This window comes from Lissotriton helveticus, chromosome 2_1, assembly GCF_964261635.1.
Source record: "Lissotriton helveticus chromosome 2_1, aLisHel1.1, whole genome shotgun sequence".
Lineage (NCBI taxonomy): Eukaryota > Metazoa > Chordata > Amphibia > Caudata > Salamandridae > Lissotriton > Lissotriton helveticus.
The window spans coordinates 436,497,370-436,524,290 of NC_136059.1; the positions used below are offsets into that span (position 1 = coordinate 436,497,370).

The 26,921-nt window shown below is 46.2% G+C and overlaps 1 protein-coding gene across 1 annotated transcript in view; it reads left to right on the top strand.

Moving 5' to 3' along the window:
- LOC144820123 (uncharacterized) overlaps positions 1 to 26,921 on the top strand; it is a 198,164-nt gene that overhangs the window by 86,770 nt on the left and 84,473 nt on the right. The window contains exon 3 of the mRNA XM_078677759.1: positions 3,168 to 3,355. Coding sequence (XP_078533885.1) covers positions 3,168 to 3,355 — 188 coding nt within the window. The remainder of the gene's footprint in view (positions 1 to 3,167; positions 3,356 to 26,921) is intronic.

Consider the following 26,921-nt stretch of genomic DNA (forward strand, 5'->3'; position numbering starts at 1 on the left):
ATTGTCTCAGGATAGTATTTTGTACTGGAATGGTAGCCTTCCAGTACAAAACCTATGTTGGCATGGCGCAGACACCTTTGCTCCATAGTGCCTGATTGTGTGCCTGTCTATAGAGAGAGCAAGACTGCACCATATCTTAGTACACTTGGCAACTTTGGTTTCTTGAGTTGTTAGTAAATCTACCCTGTAAGGCAGATGTTTCCCAACTGTGTGGTGTGCACCCCCCTAGGTGTCCGTGGCTGCATTCACAAGGGCGGGGGGGGCAAAAATGTATCTCCAAGGCCTTGTAAATGAAGAACGTCTGGAAGCACGACCTTGTTTATTGACACGTTTTCAGAGTGTCTATATTTATATGCAGAGATTGAAGTGCATAAAAATAGGGGAACTTTAATCTTGAGTTGCCAGGGGCACAGTCAGTAAGAGTGGCGTGGTGGGATCAAAGATGTGGCTAAAAAGAACAACATACTCAGTCAATATTTTGGTGTTTTGTGCACTTTGAAGTAACTGCATGTAAAAAAACACACATATACCTGAAATGAAAAAAAAAAATGCAAGTTAAACTAATCAGTGGAAAATGTACTCATACATTATGAATCCTGTGCGTGACCTGAAACTCAAAGTTTTGAATCCTGGTTGGTGCAGTGTGTAATAGTGACTTGTGTATTTTCAGCACTATGAGGTCCCAGCCAGTGGCAAAAAGCAACGGGCATATGTCAATCATTATTTATATTTACTTTAATAAAAGTAGCCTTAAATCAGCCTTAAAGTTTTGTGGTTTACCAATTGCACGGAGCTAAAAAGCATGAGTGGCCAACTACATCCAGGGCCACTGGAATTATGTGGCAGGGGAGTACTAAGTCATTTGGCAGGCTTGACTAAATTATGTGGCAAAAAAAAAATGATGTGGCGTAATGCAATACTTTTTATGATAGTATCACTTCATTATTTTGTCATTTATACATTTGCTAAACACTGCCTGGCATAAGTTTCACCTCATCAGTACCAGTTTACAATCAAATCTAACAATAAGAAACAGAAAGACAACCAGTCAACTTTTGCATAGGGACTTTTACTGTGCAGTAACATATGTTGCCATGTTTTTAGCAACTTTTGATCCATTTGAGCTACGAAACACATTTTTTGTTGTTGAATTCTACAGAATTTTGAGCAGACCATGGAATATTTTATGTGGTAAATATGACAGCCCGATCTCGGCGGAGCGAGGGGTAGGACTATAGCCTGACACGCGGAAAGCTAAAGCCTAAATCTAGAGGCATCTTTCACGCTGTACAACCCGCCGAGTATTGATGGGGCGGATTATTCCTGACCTTTAGGCAAGGAACATTATAACTGAGGTAAAAACTCTTCCCACAATTTGATGTATGAGCCATCTCAGTTGACAGAAGTCAATTTCTTTTGTAGACAACACCACACAGGTCCTGACGAATCGCAGTCATTGCACATAGCGAGAAACATGTCGACCATCTTTTTACATCCTAGTCTAGTCTAGTACAAGGAAACATTATTTTCCAGATAGTCTAGTCTAGCTTCACCTTTTAATTGTAACGAGGGACCACCCGAATAAAGTAGTCTCAGGTACCCTACGCTACATTTTAACTCAGTAACTAGTCTACAATCCCCCTGGCCCCATACCCACACTTCACCCATAGGCAGTTGGATTCAAAGGATCTCCGCCAAAGAGCCCCTCTTTGAGGTGAGCCCGTTGGGAATTGCACCGCCTACCCGACGAGGAGCAACGCCTATGATGAAGCATGACACCTGCAAGGGTGTGTGAGGCAAACATACCAACATGTTTGCAAAATCGCATAATTACAATGGCCTTTTACTGTCCTTCTTTCCAAACATGAGGTCCCCTTGCTGTGCCTGTGTTGCTTTTGATCTCAAAACAATGGCCCATGGACGGGGAAAATTGAAGCAGAGGAGAAACCTTTGTTTGGGCGCCAGAGAGGTGGCAGCAAGTGGGATGGGGCAAGATGGGAGCCCATTTGTTTAAAAAAAGGGCAAAGGATACAGCCCACTTCACAAAGCAGTAACTATTATTAATGAAGAAGGTGCAGCATCACTGGGGTCCAGGGACCCACTGTATCACAATTATGACTTTCCTTCTCTGAACAAAAGTATGGGTGTTCAATTTCATTGGTTGCATTACACCAGAATGCACTTTTGATACAAAATGGGGGAAGAAACACATTAAAGCTATTTTTTTTCTAAAAGGGAGGAAATGTGGCCTAACACTGTGAGCTGCTGACTTTGGAACTGGGGAACTAGGTTCAAGTCCTCGCGTCAGCTCGATATTCTTGGATTTACTCCCCGTGTCTAAAAAAATTAAAAGAATGAACTTGACCTTTGACAATGTTTCTGGTGCTCATGTAAAGTGTTCCTGTGCCCTTGCGCTGAGTCCACTATATAATAAACTGATGCACAAATTACAAAAAAGGGACAGAGAACCTACTTCAAGATTGGAGTGATCGGGCATGGCGGGTAAGGGGTGAAAGAGGCAAAGGAGATAGAATGCTACTCAGTGCCACAGTTATCATTAATGCACTAGGTGCAGTTGCATTGGGGCGCCGGAGTGCAGTGGACTCACAACACCCAAATTATAGGGAGCACATTTTTTTGGTCAATTCCTGTTTCCGTTTGATGAGTTTGCTCTAGTCTATATCTCACATTATTGTGGATTATAAACTGTGGGAAAAGTATCTATGAAATGATCTCATAAGCCCCACCCCACTGCTCATCCCTGCTTCTCCAAGTTTGGAGGGCAGGGCCTGACTTCAAAACCTTTTGCTTTGAGGGCTCAGAGCAAAAAACAGTTTGAAGACCTCTGCTGGAGGGTCTCATTCTGAAGGTGCTCAGTTTTCAGTCCATATGCAAACATAGGCTGTTTATGACATGCACAATTTATCTTACCATTTAAGAAATAAATAGATGACTGCCAAAAAGTAGAATTGGCTAACAGACCTGGTGGGGGAAGGTAAGACTTATAAAAAATGTATTAATGAAATATATGTTTTAAAAATATGTAAGATATGTTTTAACATCAACCCAAGTTAAAATAAATAACATTTGCAAATCAAAAGTGATAGTGGGCAACATTGCTCTGACCTCAAATTTGTAATTCTAATGTGTCATCCCTTTCAATTTAGCCATTAATATCAGGAATATAGTGACCAAAGGCGACGGAGACTGTACATCATGTGGACCAGCATGTCACTGCCACACTGACCATTTCACTCCGGGTTCGCTGCCTCAGATAGAAGTGTCAACAGTCAGCGCTCTGTGTGACACGACATCATTCCCACATGAGGGAGACAAAGGGACGACTCCATTGGAGGTAACCACCTATGAGGTGTTAAACAATTGTTATTGAAAATCTCGCTATTGAACTTTGACTGCATTGTATAACATATTGCTTGACCAGGGATCGTTATAGGCATTATGACACCTAGAACAGAATTTCAAACTGCTGTTTCTTGTATCACAGGGTATTTTACTTTGAGCTGGAACATTTTATCAGGTTAGTGCTGCTTAATCTGTGCCTCTGCAATACATTAATTGGTTCCATTGGACGGATTTAATACCATTTCTTGAAACGCAGTGCAGCAACCAAAGTTGTTGCGCCGCTTCGTGTGAAGGAGAGAGAGCAGCACGGCGCCATATCTACTAAGATATGGTGCTGTTCTTTCGGTCTCCGTCCGCTGGGACACTAAAGGCTGCATGCACCAATGTGCACATCCCTTACACTACTATTGTGTGTTCTCTTAAGCATAAGTTTTGTCTTGGAGGAGACACTTTCAGTACAAAAACTATGCTTTAATACTTTTCTCACTTCGTAAGTGTGCTGTAAAGTGCAGCACACATACAAAGTTGGAAGAAGAAGAGTTTTAAAACTTGCTCCACTCTTATACCTACCTCAAGGAGAAATTCAGGCACATGCATCAAACTCAAAAATAGCGATTCCAAAAAAGTGAAAAAGAAGGAATCGCAATTTAGAAATCGCTATCCGCAATGCATGAAGCAGTAATGAAAAAATACTGATTCACTAAAAATCACAAAAACGATTTGTGAGATACCAAATGCGACGCGCTAAAACAGAAAAATACTATTTGCGATTTCACTTTTAGGGAAATCGCAAATAGCGAAATCGCTATTTGCGATTTTGCAAAAAGCGTGTCGCATTGGAAGCATGCTGATGACATCACAACAAGGAAGTCATCCAGCCCATGCTTCATTTAGTGCTCAGAGGAGCTCAGAGGAGGAGGAAGAGTACCGGAGCTGAGCTGAAACACACCCAAATCTGTTTCCTGCAACATTCTGTGCCCCAGGATGGACAAAACAGCATCAGGGGATTCTGCCACGCCCAGAAAGAGGAAGATGAAGTTCAGTGAGAGAGAATTTGGAAATCTCATTGAGGAGGTCTGCAAGAGCCATGACAAGCTCTTTGGGAAAATGTCACTTAAAGTGCCAGAGGCTGAAAAAAGAAGCATATGGCTGCGCATAAAGACCAAGGTGAATGCTGCGGGTGTCACAAACCGCAGCATCGATGACCTAAAAAAACAGTGGTACGACCTGCGGAGCCGTGCCAAGGAGCACATTGCCGAAAGGCTGAAGGAGGCAAGTGGCACTGGAGGGGCCCCATCTACTGTACCCAACAACACAGCTCTGGAGAACCTGGTGGAGGTGACAATTCAGCCTGAGGCAGTGGTTGGAGTCACCCAGGTGGACACATCCAGTGCAGCAAGTATCCCACACTGTAAGATGCATGCAACCATAAACCTCTACATAATGCTTAATCATGCACATACACACAGGCAAAACACAGTGTACAGGTCAGACTCCAGTCCTCGTTTTCTCTCATACACCCAATGCATAATTGGAGCAGTAGGCATGTCAGTCAAGTGGGCATTCCAACCCAAAAATGGCAAGCAGAACACGCCAACACTGCATGGCAGTCAGTAATTTAATGTGAGCCAAGGATACAATTGTATTTATTTATTTATAAATTTTTGTATAGCGCGAGCAAGATCCCGAAAGATATCAGAGCGATTTACAGTTGTATGAAAGAGAGGACATGAATGAGATATCAACATCAATTGGGAAAAAGAAAATAATACAGTAAACTGATGAATTCAAACAACAAAAGGGTGTAAAAATATGCAGTAAAGAGGAGCCATATCAAATGGAGGTAACCCTGGTGATAGCAACAAAGTCAACCAGTCAAGTGAGCCTAGCCACTTAAGGTAGGCATTTGCTCATCAGAAATCTCTTAGCTTCCATGTTGAACTCCGTCATCGAGGAGAGACTAAGTACTTCCGGTGGGAGAGAGTTCCATATCTTTGGGGCAGCACCAGAGAAGGCTCGGTGACAAGTTCTCTTTTTGCTAAGGAAAAGTTCATGGGTCACACACTACTCCACCTCAACAGCGGGTGTAACCCAAGAGCATCACGGTAGATGCAGTCCTTCTAGGCGTGTGCGCCTTTCGTAGACCTGGAAGTGTAGAAAGCAAAGTTGCAGCACCAACTCTGTACACCGGTGTTTCGGAATTATTGTTCCTCATCAGCAGAGCGTAGGTTTCTTCAGGGTTTGCTGTGCAGGCTGCCAAAGTATTAACAGGTCTGGTACCACTCATGGCGCGTAGGTGCGTTGTCCGACCTCGTCAGCTCAATGGTTCGAGGGAACTATTTATAAGTGAAAAGTTCATGGGTCGCACACTACTCCACCTCAACAGCGGGTGTAACCCAAGAGCATCACGGTAGATGCAGACCTTCTAGGAGTGTGCGCCTTTCGTAGATCTGGAATTGTAGAAAGCAAAGTTGCAGCACCAACTCTGTACACCGGTGTTTCGGACTTATTGTTCCTCATCAGCAGAGTGTAGGTTTCTTCAGGGTTTGCTGTGCAGGCTGCCAAAGTATTAACAGGTTTGTTACCACTCATGGCGCGTAGGTGCGTTGTCTGAGCATGTCAGCTTAATGGTTCGGGGTAACCATTTATAAGTGAAAAGTTCAAGGGTCGCACACTACTCCACCTCAACAGCGGGTGTAACCCAGAGCATCACGGTAGATGCAGTCCTTCTAGGCATGTGCGCCTTTCGTAGATCTGGAAGTGTAGAAAGCAAAGTTGCAGCATCAACTCTGTACACCGGTGTTTCAGAATTATTGTTCCTCATCAGCAGAGTGTAGGTTTCTTCAGGGTTTGCTGTGCAGGCTGCCAAAGTATTAACAGGTCTGGTACCACTCATGGCGCGTAGTTGCGTTGTCCGAGCTCGTCAGCTCAATGGTTCGAGGGAACTATTTATAAGTGAAAAGTTCATGGGTCGCACCCTACTCCACCTCAACAGCGGGTGTAACCCAAGAGCATCAAGGTAGATGCAGTCCTTCTAGGCGTGTGCGCCTTTCATAGATCTGGTAGTGTAGAAAGCAAAGTTGCAGCACCAACTCTGTACACCGGTGTTTCGGAATTATTGTTCCTCATCAGCAGAGTGTAGGTTTCTTCAGGGTTTGCTGTGCAGGCTGCCAAAATATTAACAGGTCTGGTACCACTCATGGCGCATAGGTGCGTTGTCCGAGCTCGTCAGCTCAATGGTTCGAGGGAATCATTTATAAGTGAAAAGTTCATGGGTCGCACACTACTCCGCCTCAACAGCGGGTGTAACCCATGAGGATCTCGGTAGATGCAGTCCTTCTAGGCGTGTGCGCCTTTCGTAGATCTGGAAGTATAGAAAGCAAAGTTGCAGCACCAACTCTGTACACCGGTGTTTCGGAATTATTGTTCCTCATCAGCAGAGTGTAGGTTTCTTCAGGGTTTGCGGTGCAGGCTGCTAAAGTATTAACAGGTCTGGTACCACTCATGGCGCGTAGGTGCGTTGTCCGAGCTCGTCAGCTCAATGGTTCGAGGGAACCATTTATAAGTGAAAAGTTCATGGGTCGCACACTACTCCACCTCAACAGCGGGTGTAACCCAAGAGCATCACGGTAGATGCAGTCCTTCTAGGTGTGTGCGCCTTTCGTAGATCTGGAAGTGTAGAAAGCAAAGTTGCAGCACCAACTCTGTACACCGGTGTTTCGGAATTATTGTTCCTCATCAGCAGAGTGTAGGTTTCTTCAGGGTTTGCTGTGCAGGCTGCCAAAGTATTAACAGGTCTGGTACCACTCATGGCGCGTAGGTGCGTTGTCCGAGCTCGTCAGCTCAATGGTTCGAGGGAACCATTTATAAGTGAAAAGTTCATGGGTCACACACTACTCCACCTCAACAGCGGGTGTAACCCAAGAGCATCACGGTAGATGCAGTCCTTCTAGGCGTGTGCGCCTTTCGTAGATCTGGAAGAGTAGAAAGCAAAGTTGCAGCACCAACTCTGTACACCGGTGTTTCGGAATTATTGTTCCTCATCAGCAGAGTGTAGGTTTCTTCAGCGTTTGCTGTGCAGGCTGCCAAAGTATTAACAGGTCTGGTACCACTCATGGCGCGTAGGTGCGTTGTCCGAGCTCGTCAGCTCAATGGTTCGAGGGAACCATTTATAAGTGAAAAGTTCATGGGTCGCACACTACTCCACCTCAACAGCGGGTGTAACCCAAGAGCATCACGGTAGATGCAGTCCTTCTAGGCGTGTGCGCCTTTCGTAGACCTGGAAGTGTAGAAAGCAAAGTTGCAGCACCAACTCTGTACACCGGTGTTTCGGAATTATTGTTCCTCATCAGCAGAGTGTAGGTTTCTTCAGGGTTTGCTGTGCAGGCTGCCAAAGTATTAACAGGTCTGGTACCACTCATGGCGCGTAGGTGCGTTGTCCGAGCTCGTCAGCTCAATGGTTCGAGGGAACTATTTATAAGTGAAAAGTTCATGGGTCGCACACTACTCCACCTCAACAGCGGGTGTAACCCAAGAGCATCACGGTAGATGCAGACCTTCTAGGCGTGTGCGCCTTTCGTAGATCTGGAAGTGTAGAAAGCAAAGTTGCAGCACCAACTCTGTACACCGGTGTTTCGGACTTATTGTTCCTCATCAGCAGAGTGTAGGTTTCTTCAGGGTTTGCTGTGCAGGCTGCCAAAGTATTAACAGGTCTGGTACCACTCATGGCACGTAGGTGCGTTGTCTGAGCATGTCAGCTTAATGGTTCGAGGGAACCATTTATAAGTGAAAAGTTCATGGGTCGCACACTACTCCACCTCAACAGCGGGTGTAACCTAAGAGCATCACGGTAGATGCAGTCCTTCTAGGCGTGTGCGCCTTTCGTAGATCTGGAAGTGTAGAAAGCAAAGTTGCAGCACCAACTCTGTACACCGGTGTTTCGGAATTATTGTTCCTCATCAGCAGAGTGTAGGTTTCTTCAGGGTTTGCTGTGCAGGCTGCCAAAGTATTAACAGGTCTGGTACCACTCATGGCGCGTAGGTGCGTTGTCCGAGCTCGTCAGCTCAATGGTTCGAGGGAACCATTTATAAGTGAAAAGGTCATGGGTCGCAAACTACTCCACCTCAACAGCGGGTGTAACCCAAGAGCATCACGGTAGATGCAGTCCTTCTAGGCGTGTGCGCCTTTCGTAGATCTGAAAGTGTAGAAAGCAAAGTTGCAGCATCAACTCTGTACACCGGTGTCTCAGAATTATTGTTCCTCATCAGCAGAGTGTAGGTTTCTTCAGGGTTTGCTGTGCAGGCTGCCAAAGTATTAACAGGTCTGGTACCACTCATGGCGCGTAGTTGCGTTGTCCGAGCTCGTCAGCTCAATGGTTCGAGGGAACCATTTATAAGTGAAAAGTTCATGGGTCGCACACTACTCCACCTCAACAGCGGGTGTAACCCAAGAGCATCACGGTAGATGCAGTCCTTCTAGGCGTGTGCGCCTTTCGTAGATCTGGAAGTGTAGAAAGCAAAGTTGCAGCATCAACTCTGTACACCGGTGTTTCGGAATTATTGTTCCTCATCAGCAGAGTGTAGGTTTCTTCAGGGTTTGCTGTGCAGGCTGCCAAAGTATTAACAGGTCTGGTACCACTCATGGCGCGTAGGTGCGTTGTCCGAGCTCATCAGCTCAATGGTTCGAGGGAACCATTTATAAGTGAAAAGTTCATGGGTCGCACACTACTCCACCTCAACAGCGGGTGTAACCCAAGAGCATCACGGTAGATGCAGTCCTTCTAGGCGTGTGCGCCTTTCGTAGATCTGGAATAGTAGAAAGCAAAGTTGCAGCACCAACTCTGTACATCGGTGTTTCGGAATTATTGTTCCTCATCAGCAGAGTGTAGGTTTCTTCAGGGTTTGCTGTGCAGGCTGCCAAAGTATTAACAGGTCTGGTACCACTCATGGCGCGTAGGTGCGTTGTCCGAGCTCGTCAGCTCAATGGTTCGAGGGAACCATTTATAAGTGAAAAGTTCATGGGTCGCACACTACTCCACCTCAACAGCGGGTGTAACCCAAGAGCATCACGGTAGATGCAGACCTTCTAGGCGTGTGCGCCTTTCGTAGATCTGGAATTGTAGAAAGCAAAGTTGCAGCACCAACTCTGTACACCGGTGTTTCAGAATTATTGTTCCTCATCAGCAGAGTGTAGGTTTCTTCAGGGTTTGCTGTGCAGGCTGCCAAAGTATTAACAGGTCTGGTTCCACTCATGGCGCGTAGGTGCGTTGTCCGAGCTCGTCAGCTCAATGGTTCGAGGGAACCATTTATAAGTGAAAAGTTCATGGGTCGCACACTACTCCACCTCAACAGCGGGTCTAACCCAAGAGCATCACAGTAGATGCAGTCCTTCTAGGCGTGTGCGCCTTTCGTAGATCTGGAAGTGTAGAAAGCCAAGTTGCAGCACCAACTCTGTACACCGGTGTTTCGGAATTATTGTTCCTCATCAGCAGAGTGTAGGTTTCTTCAGGGTTTGCTGTGCAGGCTGCCAAAGTATTAACAGGTCTGGTACCACTCATGACGCGTAGGTGCGTTGTCTGAGCTCGTCAGCTCTTTGCTAAGGTTTCAGGAGGTAATTTGTGGTGCTTCTTGAAGCTCTCTCCCCACAGGATAGTTCACGTTTTTGCGCCAGGTACCTGTCAGTCTTGAAGTGGATGGCTGTGTGCGCCAGAACTGCAATCTTTGGCTGAATTCGTGCTTCAAAGTGTAGCCATTTGAGAGATTTTAAGACTGGGGATATGTGCTTGTTTCATTTGAAACCTGCCACCGGTCTAGCTGCAGTGTTCAGAGAGGCCCTTAGTGGAGCCAGGGCGTATTTGGGAAGGCCACAGAGGGTAGCACTGCCATAGTCTAGCCTCGGCAAGACAAGCGCTAGGACCACCTGCTTGATATCACTTTGTGGAAGGAATGGTTTGATATTTCTGAGAGTCCTCATCAAGTGGTCTGCTCCCTTATATACATTGCTGATATGAATATTCATATTCAGGTGCTTGTCCAAGGTAACTCTGAGAGATTCGGCTGTGTCTATGATGATCGGCGTGCAGTTGAAGGCAGTGAGCTGAGTCAGCCAGAGATCTAGCTCGGGGAGGTGGTTCGACGGGGAGATGAACAGGAACTACGTTTTGGAGGTGTTGAGCAGGAGATGGTTCTCGGTTAACCAATTTTGAGTAGACGTTAGGATAGTGTTGAGTGAAATGATGTTATCCGGGGATGAGATTTTCAAGTATGGTTGTGTGTCGTCGGCATACATGTGGAAGAGAATGTTTGTGGAGTTTAGTGAGTTAGCAAGAGGTTCCTAGAAGAGGTTGAATAGGATAGGAGGAAGGGGGGACCCTTGGGGGAACCCCCATGAGAACTGGAGAGGGCTGGGAGAGGGAGTGGTTTGCCTTGAATATTTGTGTTCTGTGATGAAGGAAGGATGAGAACCATTCTAGCACCAGATCGGAGAAGCCCATTCTGTTTTGCAGGCTGGATAGGAGATTGACATGATTAACCATGTCGAAAGCTGAGGACAGGTCAAGGATGATAAGTAGACAAGATTCACTTTGGTCGAGCATTTTCAGAATGTCATCCATAACGTGTGAGAGGGCCGATTCGGTACTGTGCAGCTTCCGAAAACCGGATTGATGCTGGTCTAGAAGTTGATAGTTCTCTATGTGAGCTCATAGTTGGGATTGTACACATTTTTCTAGGAGTTTCGCTAGGGTGGGTATGTTGGAGATGGGACGGAAATTATTGAGTTCGGATCTCTCCGCGTTGTTTTTTAAAAAAATAGGTGATACCTGAGCTGCTTTTAGGCAGTCAGGGATCATGCCTTGAGATAAGGAAGCATTTACAATCCTAGTCCAGGTGGCGATGAGAGTGAACTTGATCTCTTTGAAGATGGCCGGAGGCAGAGGGTCACCAAAGTGGTTGGACTGCTTGATAGTCTGAAGAATTTTGTAAATGTCTTTTTCACTAAATGGGGTAAAGGAGCCCCATGACACATTGTTCTTGTTGATAATGAAGGTCGGGTTGCACTTTTCAAAGAGGTTAGTGGGTGCGGCTGCAATAGAAGAGGGTAATAGGGCCTTCTTGAAAGCGAGGTCAGCGGAGATGAGTTGAGATTTCTCCGTGAAGAAAGCATCAAATTCTTCGCAGGAGGGAGGATTGCCACCCGAGTCTAAGAGGTTTGGACCAATAACTGATTGCTGTTTGACCAATTCGAAAAGTTTCTTGGGGTGGTTTGCCGCTTGGTCTAGTTGTAATCGGAAATAGTTCACCTTGGCTTTCTTGATCTGCTTGTTGTAGAGGCTCCTGATAACTCTAAGGAGTTTTAGTTGGTCCGAGGAGGGATTTGATCGCCAGGAGCGTTCAGCTGCCCTAAGGTTGCGGCGTTCAGTGTTTAAGTTATTATTAGACCACGGTTTGGATATTTTTGAAGAGGCATGTTTTTGTTGGAGTGGAGCAATGTCATCCATGATGCCTATGGTCACACTGTAGGCGTCAGTGAGTGTTTGCACCTCAAACAAGTCAGCCTGGGAGGAGAGGATGGATTTAAAGTGGGCTGCGAGATCATTGTGGTTTATTGATCTGAGGTCCCTTTTCCATATCTTTGATTTCAGAGGTTGAGCCTTCCTCAATACCACCTCCTTGTTAATATATAAGAGGATGCGGTGGTGGTCGGACCAGTCCCACAGTGTTATGGAATCTAAGGTGATGGTCTGTTCCTTGGAGATGATGAGGTCTAGAGTTTCTCCCTTAGTGTGAGTTGGTTGGACACAGTGTTGAGTAAATTCTAGATCATAAAGAAATGATTTAAGGCAAGAGACTGTGGGGTCATTGGAGTTAGACCAATGCAAGTTGAAGTCACCAAGGAAGATTTTTGGCATAGCTGAGTTGACATTGCTGGAGATAATTTCCATTAATTGGTCAATGAAAGGGAGATTGTCTACCGGGGGGGTGGTAAAAGGTGTGTAGTAGTTTGCAGATTGGTAGGTTCTCACTTGAGTGGGGGGTACAAGGAGGTCTAAGATAGTAGTGGAAGCATGATTAAGCCAAGTTTCAGTGAGGATGATAATATCTAAATCATTGTGTTGGATGAGGAAGAAGATAACTGAGGCGTGTTTACTGGCTGATCTGCAATTTAGCAGAACACATTTGAGACATAGTGGATTAGGGGGGCAAGGAGTCTGGGTGACATTGACCCTGATGAGGTTGACCGTTTTGCTGCATCTCAGATTGCGGGGAGGTTCTCTGTAAGGGTTGGAAAGGATAGAATTAATTGCCTATTCAAGATCGTGTTCATTTTAGACCAGATAGTGCTAGAGTTGACACGGTCATGGAAATCAGAGGGCCCGGGTGCGTCTCACTTTTGGGGCTGGATGGGGAGTTTAGAGACGGAATAGATTTCGAGATGGGGTTGGGAGGGAAGATAGAAGAGGGAATAGAACTAAAAAAGGAAGGGGCTAACAACTGACCACTGTTCTCGCTATCAAAAGTAGCGGATCTGGGCCATTTTGTAGAGGTGAGGAGAGGGCTGATCATGGGGAAGAGATCATTTGAGAGGGCTTTCATATAGCTCCGAATTGAGATGGCTCAGCTGTAGAGATATATAATCTATGCGCCCCACCAGGTCTGAGTGTTGGGCGAGGGTTGTAAGGTGTGAAGGAGAGGCTACCAGCGATGGGGGGAGTCAGGGAAAGCCTGAGAGGTCCGTGATGGTGGTGAGTATTTCATGAGAAGGAAGATGAGCAGTAAGTATTAGAGGGTCTTTTAATGGTGATGAAGGGACCTTAGCCCAGGGGGAGAAGTCAATGAGCTGAGGGTTGGTTAGAATAGGTGCCAAGGAGGAACGTTGCCAAGATTCGATCGGCGAGGAGTTTGAACCCAACTGAATGTCGGCCGTCTGGCTTGGAGTTCTCGGAGGTTCACATAAACCAAATGGGGACGAGGCAACTCTGGGGTCATCTGTCAGGGAGAGGCTTGGGGAGAGTGGAGAACTCAAAACTGTTAAGGGGGAAGTACTGGATAAATGCAGCGAAGTGGTAGTGGTTGTCGTGACCACAAGAATCTCCTCAGGATCTGGGTGATGCTCAAAGGGGTCCACCTCTTGTCATCCCACAGCTTTGACCAGATAGCCACAGAATAATAAGGCGATCAAGCAAGGAATAGGAATTAGGATAGGAACAGCGGGGAAAGGGATACCTGTAACAAAAAATCATAAGATTAGTATACTTTTACCATCCCACTGTCTACTGTCATATGGTCTCACTAGTGTAATTCAATACCTGTTTACTGCTCCCTTCGCTGTGGAGAACTTCCTCTATTCTCAGTGAGATATCTTCTCTCAACCGGAGGACAACTATCTATAGATAAAACCAAAACTATTACAACACCACTCCAAGAAATGAGGAACCACAAAACACATACATACCCTTTTTCTCATTCCTTAGGTATACTAGGACAAAACAATAAAGTACAGGACAGGAAAGAATAAGGAAATAATGTCTTGCAAAATTAAACGGAGAGAAAGGTAATCACAAGCTAGCACAGAAAGGTGCTTCTGATTCTGTTTGCTCCAAATAATCCTGAAGGAGAAAAGCCAGCACAAAAGTCTTGATCCCTAAATGTCCAGAATGATTAAGAACTTCCCAGCGTTCCCGCCAGGGATTCACACTGAAATGACAGCTTTCAGGGAAAGTTGCTACTGACTTACGTGACCTTTTCCTGGTGATAAAACCGACTCTTCCAGAAGTCGACCGGTACCTCCACACCAATGTTCTTTTCTGCAGCCGCAGAAAAGAAAACCAAACCCAGATGTTTCCGCTCCTCCGAGCGGTGAATGGAACAGTGATTCCCCTCAAGCAGAACAGCTCAATGGATCGCAGGCAATGCAGCTCCTATCCCGGACAGCACCAAAAACCCAGCGTGCGCTTGATCACGGCACGCAACTAAGTTTTACTCACAGAGCAACCACTCTGCAACAATTGAAAGCCAGAATTGAGCACAACACTCTGCGTGCTGGCCATAATTTGAACAAGACATTGCCCCTCCCAGAAGGATGGCCTTCTGGGACGGGTAGTTCCTCTGATATATGCCCAGTTTCCTACATGTAGCTGGTGCAATCAGTCATGGCCTGACAGTACGCACACCTCCCCGGCGCCTCCTAGATCCAGGCTTGCCCGGATTGCGAGCATGGAAGAGCCGGACTGCCCGAGGGGCATGCACATTGGTGCAAGGGTCCCAGGAATCATCTTCAGATGGGTACCCCTTCCAAGAGATCAGATTCCACAACCACCCCCACAGTACTTGGAGTCCAGGATGCGCTGCACCTCGTCTTCTTGGTAGAGAGCCATACCCGGTCTCCTGTTTGATACATGGGCTCTTCTTGTCTATGCCGATCTGCCCACTTCTTGTAGAACTGTTTGGCCCACTCCAGATTAGTTTGGATAACGCTGTGTATCTTCCGGGGAGCCGAGATTCTGGCCATGACCATAGGGTGATTCATAACCTCGCTGGGTATAGTCAGAGGTAAAGTGTTGGCATCAAACCCTGTGTTGGCCCTCAATCGGGTTTCCTTGATGGGACTATACCAGGCATTGTTGTACAACAGTTCAGCCAACCACAGTAAGGACACCCATGATTCAGTTGCCTCTATGGAATAGCATCGCATATACTTCCTTAGAGTCTGGTTCAAACACTCCATTTGGCCATCAGTTTGTGGGTGAAAGCTAGTCAACAGGGCCACCTCCACGTGCAAGGCTTTGCACCACATGCTCCAGAACCTAGCAATAAACTGAGACCCTCTGTTTGACACAATGACCTTAGGAAGCCCATGTAAGCTAACCATGTGAGACAGTAGTAATTAGGCTGTTTGACCAGCCGTGGGAAGGATCTTACAAGGAATAGAATATCCCATCTTAGTGAGACTGTCGATGACAACAAGAATCACATCATATCCCTGATCCAAAGGCAATCCTACGACAAAGTCTATACTGATCGTTTGCCATGGCTGTGATGGTTTGGGTAATGGCATCAGTTTCCCCTTGGCCTTGGCTTGTTCCCCTTTAGCACGGGCACATGTCTCGCATTGTGAGACCAATTGCGCTACCTCCTTCTCCATTTTCTCCCACCAGAAACAACGTTGAAGTAGATGTGAGGTCTTCTTATGACCTGGGTGTCCAGCCAGCACCGCATCGTGACACCAGTTAAAGGCCTTCAATCGGAGTACATGAGTAGGTAGGTACAATTTGTTGTTGTGCAGTGGCACCCCATGTTTGAGAGTTCGAAATTGTTTTGTTCAACCCATCGTTGCCATTGATCTTGAGGTTGATGATTGATGATCTGATCAATGAGTTGGTTCACGGTTACAGCACATAACACTCTGTCAGGACTGACAATGGCTTCAGTAAGTTCTTGTCTTGGCTTATTGCTTTCTTCCTGTCGGGACAGCGAGTCCGCCTTCCTGTTCTCGGATCCTGTCCTGAATGTGATGGTGAAGTCATATTCTGCGAAGAATAACATCCACCGCATTTGTCTTTGTGAGAGGTGTCGGGCGGAGGTTTCTGTGGTAAGTGTACACTGTGATCGGATGGTGTGCCCCACACAAGTATTGTCTCTATTCTTGAAAAGCCTTCTTGATAGCCAACAGCTCTTTTTCGGCTACTGTATAGTTGATTTCTGTGGTGTTCAATTTACGAGACAAGAAGGCCACTGGATGCAGTTGTCCTGTATGTTTATCTCGTTGAGACATGCATCCGCTTGCACTATGAAAGGAATGTCGGTGTGTGGATGTCGTAGGATAGGTGCAGTGCAAAAAGTAGTTTTCAGATGATTGAAGGCCTCCACGGCTTCTGCGTTCCAGAGAAGAGGCGGTCCTTTTCTCAACAACCGGGTGACTGGGGAAACCAACTGAGAAAAATGAGAGATGAATCTTCAATAGTAGTTGGGGAACCCTAGCAATCACTGCACTTCTCTCACGTTTTTGAGAACCAGCCACTCTTGACCGCCTTTACCTTTCGCTCTGCCATACTAAAACCCAGGGGACTCAGAATAACTCCCAAAAACTCAACCTCGGCCACACTAAACTCACACTTGCTGAGCTTACAAAACAGGCTATGTTCTTGCAACCTTTGAAGGATTAGTGTCACATGTGTCACATGTTTATCATGGGAGGATGAATATATCAGTATGTCATCTATGTATACGATGACAAACCAATCCACATACTCTTTGAGTTCGTCGTTGAGAAAATACTGGAAGTCTGCCAGGGTGTTGCAGAGCCCGAACGGCATTACCAAGTATTCAAACAAACCGTTTTGCGTTTTGAACACCGTCTTCCACTCATCCCCTTCGCGTATCCAAACCAGGTGGTAGGCCACTCTCAGATCAAGCTGGGTGTAAACAAACGCCTCTCTTACCTGATCCAGCAACAGGGGTATGAGTGGAAGCGGGTGCAGATTTCTCACTGTTTTTTTGTTCAACGGGTGGTAAATTATACTAACCCTGGGCGAAGCACTACGCTACGCTCGCGTAGTTTGCGAAGTTAGCGCAACTTTGCACTACGCGAGCTGCACGTAGCACAGTGCGAACACGCGTAGGGCAGCGGTCATTTTTTGCTTGTTCGCGGTACTCAACGTCATGTTCGCGACCGCGAGCAAGCAAAATGACATCCCGGCGAGATTCTCAACGCGGGGAGGTCAGGTTTCTCATTGCGAGTGGTCATGCATGCTCGCGACCGCTCGCGATGAGAAACTACCAGTCCGCGTTGAGAAAGCTGCCGCTCTAGTAAAAATCTACTCGCGCGGCAGAAAACTACAGCTTGCACTGTGCAAGATGCCAATTTCAATGATTGCACAGTGCCGGATGCTTGTCTGCACTGTGCAATCATCGAAAACGCATTTTGCACAGTGCGAACATGCTACTACGCAGCTCGCGTAGTGCTATGTGAAGTTTGCGTATTTCGAAGTGCACTTCGTGTAGCGCTACTTTGTGAACTACGCCCACTGTGAAATGATACACATCCTTAGCTCACCGTTCGCCTTCACGGTGAAGAAAAGAGAGGCAGCAGGCGAACAAGAGGGTCGGATGAAGCCAATATCTATGAAATGATCCACGTACTCACGCAGGTATTTGGTCTCGGGTTGGGACAAAGCATAGACTCTGCAGGAAGGAATAGTGGCTCCTGCAACCAAGTCTATGCAACAGTTGTAGTCCCTGTGGGGAGGTAACACATCTGCCTTGGTTTCACAGACCACATCTCTGTATAATGAATACTCTGGGGGAAGGTCTGTCTCTTTCTCTGCGCTGCAGAAGCAACATGGTATACCTGTGCCAGAGCCAAGGGTTGAGAACAGGCTTTTCTCATGCAATGTGACTTACACTCAAGTGATCGAAAACATAAGGTCTTCAAGCTCCAAACGATGGTGAGGTTGTGTTGCCACAACCAGGGCATGCCCAATATAACCTCATATTGAGGGGCCTCTATGATTTACAGTGTTAGATCATCTATATTGTCTAGGCCCTTCAACACCAGTTCCACCACTTCTGTGTGCTCCGTAATGGGTCCTGACTTCAGTGGAGTACCGTCCACTGCCAACACCTTTTCAGGCTTCTCACTGGTTACTCTTTGCAATCCCAGAAGCTGTACCAGCCCACAATCGATAAAGTTCCCGGTGGCCCCTGAATCTATTATACTCGACACCTGGTGTCGTTGTTGACCTGTCTTAAGGATCATGGATAACACTATGTGTGGTTATGTGTTTTTCACTTCCGCTAACGCTAGTGAGGGTAATTTCAGTTCTCTCTCTTGCCTTTCCTCTATGGGTGTAAATGGCTCTGTATTATCTCGGTTCTCGGCGGACAGTACCTCCACCACGGCTACCTTCTTCCACGATTAATAGACATTCTTTTTCTTGGGCTTAAGGGTGCAGTCTCTCACATAGTGGCCTTTCTTCCCACAGTACATGCAGTCCTTGAACTCTACGAGCCTCCCTCTCAGTTTTCAATAATGGAGGTATAACAGCTCACAGATCCATGGGTTCTGGCCCTATTTCTGATGAGGTATGTGTGTTTCGGCTGTCCTGTTCCCAGCCGGCTACAGATCTCTCTCCTCTTTTCTGCTCCCCACCCCTTTTTGCTATTCTATGATCCAATCTCAAAGTGAGATTGATCAAATCAGTGCAAGTGGTGGGTTGGGGGTTTATTTGCACTAACACATCCTTCATCTCGTCCCTTAGTCCCTGGTAATACAGAGACATTCTTTTCTCCTCTGGCCAGGCAGTTTTGGTCACCAGTCGATCAAAAGCAGTCAGGTAGATAATCAAATCTCTCTTCCCCTGTCTTAGCTCTAGTAGCTCTCTGCTCTGAAAGTAGTGGCCCTGCGATCAAGCACCCTCTCGAATTCTCTATGGAAAGCCGTCCAATCAGTGAGCAAAGGATCATCGTTTTTAACCAAAGGCACTGCCCAATTGGCAGCATCACCGGTCAAATACGAGATGGCAAAAGCTACCCTTGACAGATTGTTAGGAAAGGAAGCCGGTTTACAGGAGGAGTGTAATGCTCTCTGGGTTAGGAATGTTGTATTTTCAAAGGGTCGCCGGAGTACCTTTCCGGGCTAGCCAAAGGAATGGGCGGAGATAGCGTCACTTGTATTTGAGGATTAGACGTTGAGGCATCAAAGGGATTCCTGGATTGTCTGTCCACTCTCTCCCTAAGTGCCAGTGTTTCTGCTCTAGAAGTAACCAACTCTTTCTGTACTGCCACCAATGCCTGTAGTACGTCATCCAAGGGCGCCATCCTTGTGAATGGCCCAGACCGGGAGGAGAAGTATTCGTGGGTGCCTAATTCTGTCGTGACCACAAGAATCTCCTCAGGATCTGGGCGATGCTCAAAGGGGTCCACCTCTTGACATCCCACAACTCTGACCAGATAGACACAGAGTAATAAGGCGATCAAGCGAGGGATAGGAATTAGGGTAGGAACAGCGGGGAAAGGGATACCTGTAACAAAAAAACATAAGATTAGTATACTCTTACTATCCCACTGTCTACTCTCATATGGTCTCACTAGTATAATTCAATACCTGTTTACTGCTCCCTCCGCTGTGGAGAACGTCCTCTATTCTCAGTGAGATATCTTCTCTCAACCAGAGGACAACCACCTATAGATAAAACCAAAACTATTAGAACTCCACTCTCCTTCCAAAGAAATGAGGAACCACAAAACACATACATACCCTTTTCTCATTCCTTAGGTATACTAGGACAAAACCATAAAGTACAGGACTGGAAAGAATAAGGAAATAATGTCTTTCAAAATTAAACGGAGAGAAAGGGAATCACAAGTTAGCACTGAAAGGTGCTTCGGATTCTGTTTGCTCCCAATAATCTTGAAGGAAAAAAGGCAGCACAAAAGTCTTGATCCTTAAAAAGCCCAGAATGATTAAGAACTGCCCACTGTTCCGCCAGGGATTCCCACTGACAGCTTTCAGGGGAAGTTGCCGCTGACTTACATGACCTTTTCCTGGTGATAAAACCGACTCATCCAGAAGTCGACCGGAACCTCCACACCAATATTCTTTCCTGCAGCCGCAGAAAAGAAAACCGAACCCAGATGTTTCCGCTTCTCCGAGCGGTGAATGGAACAGCGATTCCCCTCAAGCACAACAGCTCAAGGGATCGGGGGCAATGCAGCTCCTATCCTGGACTGCACCAAAAACCCAGCATGCGCTTGATCACGGCACATAACGAAGTTTCACTCACAGAGCAACCGCTCTGCAACAAGAATCCATTGAAAGCCAGAATTACGCACAACGCTTTGCAAGCTGGCCGTAATTTGAACAAGACGTTGCCCCTCCCAGAAGGATGGCCTGCTGGGAGATGTAGTTCCTCTGATATATGCCCAGTTTCCTACATGTAAAAGAGAAACAAGGGAGACCCTACTCACGACGGAACCAGGGTAATGTGTTTATACAAAGAACAGTGGTTCCTGTGGTATAGTAACTTGTACAATTTATATTTAGTACAACAGCTAAATAGCGTTTCTAAGTTAACAAAGAGGAGGGGTTTGGCAAAGAAAAAAGCACACTCATAGCAAATTATAGAAAATGCTTTTGTATTTCAGATAAGACAGATAATACTGTAATCATATCAGCGACATATATACAAAAAGGTGCGATGTGTCCCCAGTGATATTGTGAGCGAAAAAACACAAAACATAGACAGTAAGTGGTCTGTACAATTTTCAGCTATGGATATTTACAAAAGGGAAATGACCAAACGCAATAATAAATCAATTTATAGTCAGTGACTATCTACAATCAAAGAACACTGTGTTTGAGGGGTTCATTCCCTATGGCGTCAACGGCGTTTCGACCTATTGGATGAGGGTCTCGTCAGGACTAAACATTGAGGGACATCTAAAGAAAAAAGTGAAAAGTGTATAAATATGTATATAGTCACATTAATTGATGATTGTATATGGATAGGATTTTAGGAAATGTACCTCGTGGTGTCTTTTAATAACACAACCCATGCGTGACTAATTACTTGAATCAACTTACAGTGAACCCAGCCGGGCACTGTCAGGGAGCAAAGCAAAACAAACATTAGTGATGCAGCACTGACTTCAGTGTAGGCATTTATTTATATATGAGCAATTGTCACGGTCTATGACTTACCACTGTCGTGGAATTACGTGGTAGTCCTATATAGAGGACTGGCGGTCAGTGCCGTTAAAGCGAGGAATGAACAGGGGTGTGCCTGTTAATAAAAAATGCGCTTGTTAGTAAAAGTGCGCCCTAGTGTTAGCATAAAGTTCCGATGTTATTCGTGATGTCTATAAGGATCTTAGAGTAAGCTCCTACCTGCTCGCAAGGATAGAACCGCTTGATCGCGTTTTCCCGGTCGTCTGTGTAATAACAGAATGAGTTCCCGGTGCTAACGTCATCACGCTTATAACGTGATGCGCGCGGTGCGCGCGCAGTGAGCAAGGGGTGGGGGAATGCACAAATCCATTGTTTGTAAACATGATAAGACTTCCTGCTTCGATTTTGCTCATGTAATCTTAATGAAATTGTTCATTATTTACAAGCATGATATAACATATAGCGATTTTGTACTTAGTCAATGATGCTCGATATTTTACAAACAATTCAAACTCAAATACACATGACAGTTGAGAAAAAGAAATGCATTTACAAAAAACATTCACAAGTACCCCGTACTTCATATCATCATTGTTACAATGCACAATTCAAAAAAATGAACCTTTTATCTCATCTTTACATTATTAGAGATCTTTACAAGAGCCAATAGAGATCCCTTATTCTCATTATCAGAGTACACCCCACATTTTATCTCAATTATGCAGCTCTTAATTAGAGATAATTAGTTCTACCAGGTCTAATCAGGTCGTCAGAGTAGAGACAAAACCCCTCCATTCATCTGCAGAGTTTAACCCTTCATTAATTGAATTGATTCTATCAATCCAGTGGCACTCACATCGTTGTAATATTTGTGAAATGTCACCCCCTCTCTCAGGCATCCACAAAACGCAGAGCCCAGACCCCTTCACTGCAGCCAATAGAATGCGAGCTGTCTTCTGCACCCACTACAGGGACCAGCCAGCCTTGTGTGGCAAAACCACCTACACCACAGACACAGGTCCAACGTAAATGGCGGCGCAGGTCAAGGGCCCGTATTGCTGCACATGAAGACCAGGCTCCGAATGTGTTTGGTGGCATAGTGTCCCAGATGTTACGCGTTCAGCAAATGCAGGGAAGACACTTGGGCTTAATACAGCTACAGATTCCCAAACTTGCAAAGAACATCAGCATAATGACAGACAGTGTGCATGAGCTGACCACAGCGGTTGTTGAGGGGAATAGGCAGACAAACTCAAGCCTACAGGAGCTCACCCGGGCGATGCTTGTGGAACAAAGCACAAAGAGGAGAAGGCATCGCCAGAGCATGATGCGCATGTCAGCCTATACAAGGGCCAACAACAAGCTCTGCAACACCACTCTGCTGCTGGCATGTTGCTCCGCGGCCCGCAAATCGATCTGGGCCATTGCTGTGGGGATGTTGCCAGGGCCCTAGGACAAGTGTCCACTGCTGTGGAACATGTCCAGTCCGGGACTGTTGGTGGCATCAACTTGACAGGGGAGGAGGGGAGTGAGGAGGCATCCAGTCTTAGCAGCCTGTCGGTGCCAGTGACCTCTGCTAGGAGGCGCAGTTCACGCAGCACAACATCTTCCGTTACACATCAGGGTGATATAACCGAAGCAGGCGAAAGGCATCTGGGGGCGCGTAGCAGGAGACGCTAGCCAGGCAGGTCCTCCTTTGTTTGGCCATGGTGACGTAACCATGGTCAATGACATCCTAGTGATTGCTATCCAGTGCGTGGAATTGTTCATTTGACTTTATACCTCAATGCAATCACAGTTAGAATTTTCACACATCTCTGTGTGGCTACACATTGATACATGGGCTCATGTTAATAAATACGTGTGTGTTCGCCATTTAGGTGTTATATCTCATTATTGCCTACCTCAGAAATAATGTTGGGTGATGTGTGAACGTCTCCTTTGCCCTTCTGCTGAGTTCGCCACATGCACTTGTCGGTGTTGTGCGGGTGGTTGGTTGTCCCCATCAGACCCACTGTCGGACATCTCGATGTGTATGCCTCTTCTGGAGGCAATATTGTGCAACATGACACATGTAGTCACGTTTCGGCAGCAGGTCTCTGAACGGTACTGCAACTCTCCACCAGTTTTGTGCAGAATGCGAAAGCGACTTTTCGGTATTCCAAACGTGCGTTCAATCACATTCCGTGTGCTGATGTATGCAGCATTGTACCTCTGCTCATGTGGTGCGGTTGGGTTGAGGTATGGTGTCAAAATGTAGTTCTGCACGGCGCATTCGCTGTCACCTACAGGGTGGAAAACAAAGGGTTAGCCACAGTTATGCATTTACATTTGTTTGATTAATGTTGTAAATAGGTATATGTGTGTACCAAGTAGATGTCCTTTGCCAAATTCACACCTGAGCAGACGGGTGTGGATGCCACAGTGTAGGAATATATAGGAGTCATGGGTGCTTCCAGTGAATTGTGCCACGATGTCCGTTATGATATTCTTAGCATTGCACACAACTTGTACATTGATCGAGTGACAGGATTTCCTGTTCCCGAAGATGTATTCATTAGCTGCTGGGGGACAGATAGGGACATGCGTACAGTCTATGCAGCCGATCACATGAGGGAATTGTGCTACCTGGTAGAAGTCCAGTTTTGTCTTATTCAAATCCTGTGGGGTTGTGGGGAAGGTGATGTGGGTGTAGATCCTTGTCATCATAAAGCTTCAGTTTTAGAGTGGCATTGTGTCTCTCTACCATGCCCTCTGATTGGGGGTGGAAAACGGCATGGAACTTTTGCTTTACCCCCAACCCTTTCATTATGTTCTGTATAACTTCTGCTACGAAGTGGGGGCCATTGTCGCTCCATAAAATTCTACAAAGGCCATATCGGGGGAAGAACTCTTTCAGTAATACCTTCGCAGTAGCTAAGGCGGTGTTGTCACGGGTGGGGTAGGCCTCCACCCATTTGCTAAAGGCGCACACGATCACTAGTACGTATTTTAGACCATAGCACCTCTCTAGCTGGATGTAATCCATCTGGAGGACTTCGAAGGGGTGATCAGGGATTCCAAACCCTCCCCGTGGTACTACGGTTCCTTTCCCTGGGTTGTGTTGCAGCCATACTATGCATTGCTGTACTAGGCGTTTTGCTGATTCTGCTATCTTGCTGTTATGCCATACACTGGTGATCAGTTCGGTCATGGGGGCAGATCCTATGTGTGCTGGTAAATGTGCCATGGTCAATATGGGGATCAGATAGGCATTAGTCTCGTGGTTCTGTCTTGGGCTGTGGTTCGGGCAGTAATGTCGGCTAATGCATTTCCCTGTCCAATGAGGTCGGTCACTTTCTTATGTGCCTGGCATTTATTCACTGCTAGCTGCTTGGGGAGGAGGACTGCTTCCGTCAATGCGGAGACTAGATCTCCATGTTGGATGGGTGTGCCCAGTGAAGTCAGGAACCCTCTTTCTCTCCACAGGAGCCCAAAATGGTGAACCACCCCGAAGGCATTCTGGCTGTCGGTGTATATGTTTACTGTCTTACCAGATGCTAAAATACATGCTCGTGTGAGGGCAATGAGCTCTGCTGCTTGGGCGTATTGTTGGGCAATGCGGGCTGTCTCTAGGATAGTTCGGGCTGTGGTGACGGCATATGCAGCTGAGGTGGTGCCATCGGGAAGTTTGATGCACGAGACGTCTACCCATAGTTCCCCATCTGGCTCTGGAAAGGCAGCATCTCGGAGCTCTACTCTACTCTTTGTCTGTTCGTCAGTGAGGGTTACACAGTCGTGCAGGGGAGTCACACCAGGGTCAGTTTCGGGTAGAGGTAACAATGTGGCTGGATTGAAAGTGGTGCATCGCTTCAGGGTGATGTGTGGTGCTAGCAGGGTCAACTCGTAACCTGTTAGACGTGCGCTAGTCAATTGTTGGGTTTTGGTCTGGTTTAGTAGCGTGTCGACTGCATGGGATACTAACACAGTGATTGGATTGGAGAGCACTATTCCTTCGCTCTGGCGTATGGATACTGCTGCAGCTGCCACAGCGCGCAAACCGGCTGGCAACGCTCTAGCTACTGGGTCGAGGGTGGCAGAGAAATATGCACAAGGGCGATGTTTGTGACCAATTGTTTGCGCTAAGACGGACAATGCACATCCCTCCCTTTCATGTGGGTAGAGGAAGAATGGTTTGGAGTAATCTGGGGTTCCTAGAACAGGTGCCGAACAAAGGGCATCTCGCAATTCTTTGAATGCGGACTGGCATTCCGGTGTCCAGGGGAAAGGTGAGGGGGTGTCTTTGGCTAGGAGGGAGAGAAGGGGTTTGACAATGAGGCTAAAGTTTGGTAACCACTGTCGGCAGAATGAGGTGAGGCCTATCAGAGAGCAGACTTGCTTCTGATTCTTGGGAACGGGAGTCTCTAGAATTGCCTGGATCCTGTCGGGTGTGAGTTTTCTCCCTTCTTTCGATAAGAGGTGACCCAAATATGTTACCTGTGGTTTGCAGAACTGCAATTTCTTTCGAGAAACTTTGTGGCCCTTTTCTGCAAGGAAGTGTAGGAGTTGGATGGTGGCTGTGATGGCTAGTGGAGTGGTGTCTGCTGCTAGAAGGATATCGTCTACATACTGTATCAACACCACCCCGTCAGGTAAGTTTATGGCATCTAACTGTCTTTTGAGTGCCTGGCTATAGATGCTCGGGCTCTCGGTGTATCCCTGGGGTGCTCGACAAAATCTATATGAGCGGGATCTTAGAGTGAATCCGAAAAGATAGCGACTGTCTTGGTGAATGGGTATGGAGAAGAAGGCATTCTTGAGATCAATAACGGTGAAAGTGGTAGCAGTTGACGGAATTAGGGTCAGGATGGTGGTGATGTCAGAAACGACTGGGTACTGTGGTACTACTATTTTGTTTATCTCCCGCAGGTCGATGATGAAGCGGTATGCTTTTCCATCTCCCTCTCCCTGTCTCTTTATGATCGGTAAAATAGGACTATTACAAACATTTCTCACTACCTCTTCTACCACTCCTGCCTCTACTAGTGACTATATGATTTCGGTCAAGTCTCTGCCATGAATGCGGAGAACTCGCAATCATAAAGATGCTAGTCGTAAAATTCCTTCGTGAATTGCAAAAAAATGTAAACCTACACAAAATATGTACCTTTACTTTTGTCACTCAGTTGCTTTATGCGTAGACATACTTCCAAGATTTCCAAGTTTGGATGTGTGCTGTGCTTAACAGCGCACATGTGAAGTTTGAAAAGTTCAGAAAAAAGCAAACCTTCTCCAGCGTTATGCCTGTTTCGAAGAAGCATACACTTTTGCCACAATGCCAGTCTACCATCATTTTCATAGATAGGGTTCTGCATTGAAAAACACACATAGTTACATAGGAATGCCCATGTAAAACCCATGCGATGCCCCTTTGATGCAAATTAGTACACAGTAGTATCAGGGTCGGACTGGCCACTAGGCGTTTCATTCTAAGCAATCAATCCAAAAACAAATGGCTTTAAAGTATGCTTTAAGCCTTTGTCATGGTTTGCGTCACTTTGCACCTACACAAAAGTTTCATAAATGTAGCCCTAACTATTTTTTAAAGGCATGTATAACAATTGCTTCTGCATAGAGGCTGTTATGAATTTGGTTTAAAAGTTGTTCCATTGACATGGGAGGAGCCGGTTGCCACCCTTTTTTGTAGACTCAGCCCACTACACCAGGCCAAAATATTTTCACAGTCAAGGCTCCGGAAAGAGAAGTTGGCTTTAAAAAACAAAAATGCCATGTCCCTAGCACGCTGGAGGTTTGCTTCCAGGGAGTGGATCAATAAAGCATATTTCACGCCCTGGGTCACCATGGTGCACATGTTTTTTCTGAGCATGAAATATACTGTTAAGAATTATGTTAAA